At 46.3% G+C, this 9988-nt stretch overlaps 1 protein-coding gene across 1 annotated transcript; it reads left to right on the forward strand.

Moving 5' to 3' along the window:
* The first annotated feature begins 8092 nt into the window (after positions 1-8092).
* LOC145799070 (uncharacterized) lies at positions 8093-9209 on the forward strand. Its single transcript, XM_082888633.1, has 3 exons — positions 8093-8670; positions 8752-8850; positions 9057-9209. The coding sequence occupies exons 1-3, from the start codon at positions 8266-8268 to the stop codon at positions 9186-9188; spliced, it is 636 nt and encodes a 211-aa protein (XP_082744759.1). The 5' UTR covers positions 8093-8265; the 3' UTR covers positions 9189-9209.
* Positions 9210-9988: the final 779 nt, after the last annotated feature.

A 9988-nucleotide genomic window follows, 5' to 3' on the forward strand; every position in this document is an offset into this window, starting at 1 on the left:
TGATCTTTCATGATAGGGAGGAGGTTTTGAGAGTCCTGTTTTGTTACATTTATTGAACTTGCACACTTTGGTTCATACGTTATCATGCAATGAAATTGCATAGATTGATGATTTGTGAATCAAGTTTTACTACTCCTTTGAGCTGTTCAAATGATAAGGAGGGCTAAATTGTGCAAACAAACCCTTGAGAATACACTATCTTTGCTTTGTTTGCTCTCTGTTACAGCAGGAAAGTTCAATCATCAGTGGCCAGCAGGCCACCTTCTGTGGCTGGTGTAGACGTCCCCGAACGCCCCGGGAGGGATGAGTCCTGTTCTGTTCATTTGGGGTTCACTACAGTTCGGACTCTCAAATTGTCACGGTTCTAAATCTAAACCAAAGAGTCCAAATCCGGCAAATCGTTTTGAGAAAACAGATTTTGAAAGAAGTGCCAAACATGGACTGTTTTGCCAGATACAGAGTCGCCACCTAAATATTTTATTTTGGGGGAAATTTAGGAAACCCTAACTCGTTTGCCTAAGGCCATGTGTCCGTCATCACCAAAGTTGCCTCGGCTCGAGAACTTGGGTACGATTGAGGAAGGTCACTTCGTGAGCACCCCCGCTCGCCCGATCAAAGATCGGCCTCTACTAACCATGATATCTATTTTTGAAAACATTATGCGTTCTTATTCTAGTTATTAGCCTAGATTTACTATGTGATGCGCACAGCATACAACTATAGACTGGATCGTTTGAATTGGAATAAAACATTTCATGTTTGTTTATTTTGAAAATGGTTTGATGGTGCTACCCGCAAGTAGGCTAAGACGTGGATTTGCCACTCTTGGGTGGGCTTAGAAAACATGATATTGCCACTATCTAGTGGGCTTTAAAACACACATTTGATGAATTGTTCCAATTCAAATAACCCAACCTTCACCCACAAGCATTCAGGCAGTTATATCACATAAGCAATTAGCCTCATGGTAAGCATGCTGTCATGGCAGTCACTCACACGCATGCAAGGATGCTAAAGCATAAAACTTACCGAGTAGTCCAAGCCAAAATAGAAGCTGATTAGAAATCCATGCATGATCCTAACTATACAGAAGTGCCTAATGCAACACATGCAAAAATGCAACTATAGCAGGTTCGGCTATTGTAAACATGGCATATGAAATGCTACAGCTAACATGTATTCAACTTGGAATTGAAAATACAATGCAGTTAGTATGATGCGCCGAGCCTGGTGCATACAAAACAGATGAATGAATGCAAGCATGCTATCATACTATATGCTAATTGAAACATGCCCTAATCTAACCATCATAAGCGGGTAAATAAAAGGGAGAAAGATGTGGGGTTGGAAGACATACATCACACACACGCACACTTATTATAGTTGTATCCTCGCGCAGAGGGTCTGAATAAATAATATACAGTCCCAAATAATTACAGTCCAAATATGTACAAAACCCTAATTAATTAACAAATTAAATAAGGAAAGTAATAAATTGGCATGCAAGCCAGGGACTTCCTCAAATCTGCTCCGGATGATGAATGATGCATGCTTGGGTTGCCTTGTGCGGAGAATCCCTTGCGATGCCCCGGTTTGCCTCTGTTTGCAATTGTTCTTGGAATGCATACCAAGCTCCAGAAAGCTGCTGATTCTTGATTTGCTGCAACATAGAGCAACAAAGGGGCATGGCAAAGTATTTTCACATATGTATGCATGACTACTCTTCGGGGAGTGTAGTCCTCGATCCTCGTGCCACCAATCACGCATATCGATGCATAATGGCCGAGGAGTCGAATTGCACGACTCAATATGAAATGAATGCACATATAAACACAACAAGACCTAAACTCCATCATGGATAATCCGGAGTGTCAGTGACCGGGAATTGAGACACGTTCCGTCACTCGGAGTACGAAACGTCCCTCATATCCCATGCTCGGGCTAACTCCTATCCCAAACACAATGCAATATGCATGACATGCATGAATGCAATCCTAACATACAACCTAGCATATGCAATGCTATGAAATGAAATGACATACACGATGCACGAGGTAACATGGCATACACAATGCGCTAACATACAACCTAGCATACACAATGCTATGAAATGAAATGGCATACACAATGCAATATGGGCTTACACCAACGTGAGTGGACCTCAGCCGCACTCACATAGGAGGCCATACGATGAAAATGAGACAACTCAAAATGCGTACCCCCGTGCACACGAACCGAGGATCGACCCTAAGGCACCAAATGCCACTCTAACAAGACATGGCAAGGCATAGAATATGCCATACTAGCATGCAAATTTCATTAGCAAAATATGATGCAAAACGGCCCCGGAACATGGAAACATGGCACCCGATACATGGAATGAGACCCGAAACATGAAATTAGGTACATGGAATGACCTATGGCTATGCAAATCATGCATTATTCGAACGTGAAGTGTGAAGGAAGAATCAAGACAGTCCCAAAACAAGCATATTTACAGTTTTAAGCAAGGCCAAAAAGTGAACACAAGTAGGGCTAAGTTAACATGCAAAAATGGCCCGAAAAGAGAGATAATGAAGCAAGTAGCAGCTGCTGGCCCTAAATGGCCAAGAGCCCTTCAACAAAGTTGAAGAGGGGCTCAAAACATGGTATTTTACAATTAGTGACCAAATCCAAAACAGTGCACATGCAAGCTTAAAATACTATGCAAAATAAGGCCTAAAGAGAGGTTTAAACACAAAGAGCAAAAAAGGAGCTGCAAACAGAAAAAGTCCCTTGATCAAACATGAAGAGGGGGTCAAAATAAGGCTATTTAAGGTTCGGAACAGAGCCAAAAAAAACAAGAACAAGGGGCTAACAAAACATGCAAAAGTAAGGCCAAAAGAGGGATGAAGAGGCAAGTGACAAAAGGAAGCCTCAAACAGTGAAGATCTCTTCAACAATATTGAAGAAGCGCTCAAAATAAGCCACTTTTCAGTTTATGACCAAGCTCAAAACAGTTTACAAATGAGCCTAAAATACTATGCAAGAAAGAGGCATACAAGAGAGGTAAAGAAGCAAGTGGTAGCTAGAGACCTTAAACATGGAAGGACCCTTAATCAATCATGAAAAAGACATCAAAACATGACTATTTTCAGTTATGGTCGGAGCCCAAAAATGTAAGCAAGTATGGCTTAGATATAGAACAAAACAAAGCACAAAAGAGGGAGAATGAAGACTCACCCTTGTAGACCAAGCTTCAGCAGCTCTTGGCTTGAGAAAAGGTGCTCCTAAGCTCTGGAAAACCCGCTCCAAGTATAGGAAAGGATGGTGGTGGTATGGTGCTATGTGGTGGTGTAGAAAGGGGTGTGGGATTTGAGGGGTTTTGAGGGTTGGAGTGTAGAGAGAGAGAGATGCAATGTAGGAGGCTTAGACAAGATTTTCTAACCCCTCAAATAGGAGCTGGAGGGCCTGGATATATAGGCAAAAGATGGGGAAAAAATGGGGGGAATGGAATTCAAATTTCCCCCCAAAAGTTGCCCCCCCCCGGATACAAAATCTGGGGGGAAATAGAGGGCATTTTTGTAAAGTACCTGGAGAGAGGATCATGGCCGGCCGGTTTCCTAGGGTTTAGGTGGCCGGTTGGCCTTCCCTATGGCCAGTCGGCCAAGGGTCAAAAGGGTCAATGAAGGTTAATGGCCGGCCATACCAAAAAGAGGGCCTCTCATGTGTGCACAACACAACCATGTGGTCAAAAACTGGAGAGAATGAACCAGGAGAGAGAAAAGGCCACTTTTATGAGGCGTTCAAAAGGGTCACACACAATTACTGGCCGGCCATATGATATTGGTGGCCTCCCAGGTGTGTACAACACAAATATGTGGTTTGGGGCAAGAAAAAGTAGCCTTAGGGTGGTCAACATTGGCTTTCAAGTGGGAAAAACGGGCAACGGAGGGCGATGGAGGAATAAAACATGGTCGTCAGAACAATTGCTGGCCTCCCACCCTTCCACAAACTTCCTAACAATGAAACAGAGGTCCCTGCCAAAAATGAACTCAAACCGATGCAAAATGGAGGTTCGGGGGCCGAAACGCGCAGCCCGAGGCCCCGAAAATTGACTGTTAGGCACCGGAAGTGGTGTTCGACCACGAAGTTGGTTTTTCGGACCGTAGTGTCCTTCAAAAGGGAGTAAATAAGATGTATGCCAAAAACCGAAGCAAACGGAGGTGGTTAAGCGGTCCCGAACCGAGGCACACGGCCAACGGCTCCGAAAAACCAGAAACCGGACTCCAAATGGGCAAAATGGCCTACGACCACGAAATGTAGCCTACGGCCACTGAGAGATGATCTACGAGACCTCTCTCTCCCTTCTGGAAGAGAAAAAGAGAAAATCGAGCCTGGTTCGCGAACCGAGGCAAAGCATGGAAGAGCCCCGAAGTCCGGAGGCAAGGCTTGCAGCCGAAACTTTGAAACCTCAGAACGAGCACAATGTGAAACATCACCAAGCGCTCAATCGGTGACGTCTGAGTCTTAAGGTCGGTCAAAAATGGGGTGTCTACAGTTGCCCCTCTTCTACAGAACTCGGAAGTCATAAGTGACGGGAGTGAATGTCAAAGCCCAGAGACGACCCATTTTTGACAAGGCCGAAGACTTAGACAAACATACAAAATAACAAAGATGTGCCCACAGGCATGCCCACAGGCAGGGGCAAAATGCAAAATGATATGCACAAAGCCGAATATAGCTCATGATCATGCAAATGCAGCAAGCTGTAATGAGGCAAGTATTCGCAAATAGATGCAACAGTTTTAAGCAAGAATGCAAAGCAACAACTACATTTCATGCAGTTAGGAATGCAGAGAATTTATTCAATTCTCGTCGCGTCTTACACGGAGAAGATACGATACCTGCGCGATTTGTCTGGTCACACCAGCCTCAAATGAACCGTACATACAATATCGTGCCTGCAAAAGAAAGAAACTCAACAAGCACAACAGATCTAACAACATAGGTTCAATGTGATATCGAATGCAGACAATCGCGGTGCCGATGGAAAAGTGCATCGCAATGCGGGAAGGAACGCGCGCAACGATGCGAGTTTAAGCACGGAGGCTCAGTGATATCAAAGAGACGTCCATAACAATGCAAGTATGTGCATGAGAATGCAAGTCGCGTGCATGATAACGCAGAACAAGCGTAAACCAGAATGGATGTTTGTCCCAAAACAATGAGCAAGGAAATGCGCGTTTCGGCGAGGGCGACTCGATCGCGGCCTCCGGTTCACCTCCCGGAGAGGTTACAACATGTTCAAAAGGATATATCTTGCTTTCGATGAGTAATGATGAGACACGCATCGGGAGTTGAAGCAAAGGTTCCGACGGAGCGATTTCGCAACAAAAAGTTTACTTCTCTTGTACTTTTTCAGGTCACGGGGACTCCAATCCTCCCCAAAATTTGCAGAGAGTTTGGTGGGCATCTTAGGAACACCACCGGCCAGTTTTATGGCAAGGGGGAGGCCAGCGGCCAGTTTTGAGGGAGAGGGGTGGCCGGCCTGCCAGAAAAGGTGGCCGGTCGGCCACCTAGCCAAGATTCGGGGCAATTTTGTCTTTTCAGCCTCTTTTCTTTAAATACACTCATCCAAACACTTTGTGCTCACAAGTGCAGCTCTGAAAACATCTCCTCTACCTTCCCAAACCATCTTCTCTCTCAGATCTGTGCTCTACACGCGTTTTCCAACGCCCCACGCAAGTTGTTTTCGCGAAATCTTTCAGTTTTAAGCACTTTGAACCGATTAAATTTTGATTTCGGGGCTTCTTTTCTCATTTTCGCCACTTGAGGTGAGTTTGTCTCAATATTTGGAAGATTTTCTCGGGAGTTGACTTTTGTTGACTTTTCATTTTCTGAGAGTTGACTTTTGTTGACTTTTTCCAATTTGGCTTATTTTTGCTCATTTTTGCCCCTTTTTGCAGATTTTCTGAAATGGCTGGTCATTTCCCCCACGGTGGAGGTCCTCCGGACGCCGGAGGTGATCCCGATATCATGGCTCTACCTCCGAGGGTTCGACCTTTCATACCCGAGAGGTACGACCCACCGGCACATATTCTTCGGCGGGCTGTTTTCTATCACTTCACCGACTTCGACGAGCGAGCACCCGGGGATCTCCTTCTGCGGGAGCCAGAGTATCACCTCTCCCATGAGGCACGAGAGGTATTTACTTCGTTCTTACCTTTTCTGTAACATATTATGAATTTTTCATGCATTCTGTTTGCACTTTGAACACACGGTTCAATCACTTGAATTCCTGAACACTCAGCCTATAAATTGATTATGAACACGCGGCACACATCGGTTGAGGGTTGAACAAGAAGCCCACACACTGATTTTCTGAATACATAGTCTGAATTGAAGGTGAACACGCAGCACACACTGATTGAGAGTTGAACATGTAGCCAAAACACTGATTGTGAGTTGAACACGCAGCCCAAACACTGATTTTCTGAACACACAGCCCAAATTGAAGGTGAACATGCAGCACACATTGATTGAGAGTTGAACACGCAGCCCAAAACACTGATTTTCTGAACACACAGCCCAAATTGAAGGTGAACACACAGCACACACTGATTGAGAGTTGAACACGCAACCCAAAACACTGATTTTCTGAACACACAGCCCAAATTGAAGGTGAACACGCAGCACACACTGATTGAGAGTTGAACACGCAGCCCAAAACATTGATTTTCTGAACACACAGCCAAAATTGAAGGTGAACACGCAGCACACACTGATTGAGAGTTGAACACGCAGCCCAAAACACTGATTTTCTGAACACACAGCCCAAATTGAAGGTGAACATGCAGCACACACTGATTGAGAGTTGAACACGCAGCCCAAAACACTGATTTTCTGAACACACAGCCCAAATTGAAGGTGAACACGCAGCACACACCGATTCTGAACACGCGGCTCACTTACTTTACTTTGCACGCAGCCTATTCATTTTATTCGCACGCATCTTATTCATTTTATGCTGAAACATGTATTCACTCTGAATGCAGGTGACTTCTCGCACTGTGCGGGGATATGGCTCTACCGCGGTGAGAGATTGGTACGCCGAGCTCCCGGAGGCTGTTCGGGATTTGGTTGACTTGGCGGGGTTTGGGCCCTTCTGTACTAGGCTATCTCGTTGTCCTGCCAGGAGGACGTTGATGGCCGCCTTCGTAGAGAGATGGTGGGACACCACCAACTCCTTCCATTTTTCTGCCACGGGGGACTTGACTATGACCCCGTTTGACTTTACCGTACTGACTGGCCTTGACGTGGGAGGTTGGCCCATCTCTTACGACGAGGACATGGGCCAGTGGGAGGCTGCTTGGATATATTTGCTAGGGGTTCGCCCGCCTGTTGATAGACCTTCGGGGAGAGTCCGATACACCTGGTTCTCTTCCCATTTCCGGCGGGTGGAGATGGAGCCCGGGACTCCTGAGGAGGCAGCACAGTATGCCCGCGGCTTTCTGATGTTCCTCTTCGGGACCACTTTGTTTGCCGACAGGGGGAACACTGTTGGGCTTTATCTGTTGAGTGCTTTGGTGGACCTGTCACAGGTCAAACGGTATGACTGGGGTGGCGCCGGCTTGGCTACCCTTTATTGCTACATGAGCGCGACCTCTTGCAGACGGGGGGACTTACTTGGCGGCTATTGGAGAGCCTGGGAGGTACTTTCTGCCCTCTTGATTTACATTTCTGCTCCTCATTACTTGCACATTGCACACACGGCACACTTTATACTCTGTATCGTGCACTTTGCCCACAGCACTTCGTATTCTGCTTTGTTTTCCACAGTTGTGGGTCTATGTGTATTTCCCGACATTGGCCCCGGAGTTGGTGGTAGAGGGACCTCTCGTGACCCCGTACTCACTTGTATTTGAAGGCCAGCACCGACCAAGACCTCGAGAGTCTCTCCTTTATCTGCGGCAGTACTTCGACACGGTGTGGTCAACGGAGGTATTTCAGAACTCTCAGTTCTTTCGGTTTTCATCTTTGATTTGTCCTGTACATTTTCAATTTCTGCTTGGTTTATGCGTCTGTTATCCGTAGATTACATGGCAGCCCTAGGCGCCTTTAGGTGAAGGTCTCCGATTCCAGTTTGCCGGAGGGTGGGGTGTCTCCCGGTACAGGATCCTGTTCAAAGGGCCAGTTGGTAGGGCCTGGTTTTTGGGGGACCGCTTCTTGCGTCAAGTCTGGGGGTACACTTCTCAGGACCCTCCCTCAGCACCCCTAGTCGATATGCGGATTGCTGATAGGCTCTCTTCCCGGGATGTTGTTAGTGCTATGCTGGGTACTGATGCTTTGCTACATCTTGAGGAGGAGGATTACGCTACTTACCGTCACATATACCTGATGCCTCCATTGACGGGAGTTCGTACTCCGACGATGAGGCCTGCTGGCATGCCATCTTCGAGCCAGGCCCGGGCTCGAGCTGCAGACGCCCCTTCCACCAGCAGGGCTGGTACATCTAGAGGTGGGGGTGGATTGGTTCCCCCGATTCCTCCGACTTATCCTCATCCTGGATGGCCGGACATGCCGACCGAGTTGATGGGGTGGCAATATGGGACTACCTCTCCGATTCCGATCCCGATAGAGCCTCCGATGCCCGGCCATCGATATGTCAGAGACCCCGACTCACCACCGGTATATTTTACGGCTTTGATTCATTACTCAGATACTTGGACGTTCATTTCTTTACTGGTACCCTTGCCTTTGCATCTGCAGCCCCCTGTTGAGTACATGGATCAGGTGCTCGAGATGGTAGCCTCACTTGAGGGGATGGTCCTGCGGAGGGAGGCGCAGTTGTCCATCATGGGCTTCCAGGTACCCTTTAGTTTTCTGGCGTTTATCATACTTCTGATGATATGCTGATTTCTACTGCATTGATAGGCTACTTGTGTAAAGCACATCTGACACACACCTCACTTATACACTGTGTTTACATGTACCCACTTCATGTAGTTTTCTTGTATCTACATCTGATGTACATATTTGTACTGATGTATTTAAATTGAACTCTTTATTCTTAGATGCCCCCGGTATATGCTCAGCCGCAGGCCGGGCCACCTGGGCCTTCTCGGGGAGGTGGACCATCCGGGCCTTTTCGAGGAGCTGGGCCATCTGGGCCTTTTCGAGGAGCTGGAGGGAGGGTCGTCTCGTAGACGCAGAGCACACATTGTAGAGGAGGAGCCCGATGAGGATGAGAAGGAGGAGGCTGCAGATCGTCAGTTGGAGACATCTACTGACAGAGAGGACGGCTCCGGTCTTGGTTCCGGGAGTGGAGGTGAGGTTGAGGGGGATCCCAAGGATGACGACTCCGATTCAGATGATGATGATGGCGATGGTGGCGGAGAGTCTATTCCGCAGAAGAGCGCGAAGAGGGCCTCTTATTCCTGCTCTTGAGAGCACAGATGCAGCTGTTTCTTGTTTTATTTATCTTTTTGCTAGTAGTTGTAGCACATTGTACATTATTGGGCAGTTTTATTCTTTGTAAAATTATGCCTTAATCTGTAAAATATTGTAACAAGCGAGGCATGATGGAATGAAACAGCCTTTGAAAAAAAGTGTTGTATTTTAAACTCTTAGCATCATATCGCATCATTTTGCACCATAATGAGATTGAATGGAAATGTGCATTGTGCATTTTGCCCAGTCAGGTAGTGAACTGACGCAACAACTTAACTTTCTAAGATATAGCAAAACCTTAGCAAGTTTACAACTCGATGAGCAAAACACAATAGTGTTGACAACTCAATAAACAAGACTCAAACAAAAATTGCTTAAACAAAGAGTAACAACTCAAAAACACGAAACACGACAGCTCGACAAACAACTCGATAAGCAAAACGACAACTCGATAAACAAAATAACAACTCGATAAACAAAACTTAACAAAACAATGTGTACTTCGGACAATCTGGGCTACGGAACGCATCCGAAACAGAGGGAAATAGAGGCCTTC

The sequence above is a fragment of the Camellia sinensis genome, chromosome 9, assembly GCF_055761805.1.
Source record: "Camellia sinensis isolate YWXY chromosome 9, ASM5576180v1, whole genome shotgun sequence".
NCBI lineage: Eukaryota > Viridiplantae > Streptophyta > Magnoliopsida > Ericales > Theaceae > Camellia > Camellia sinensis.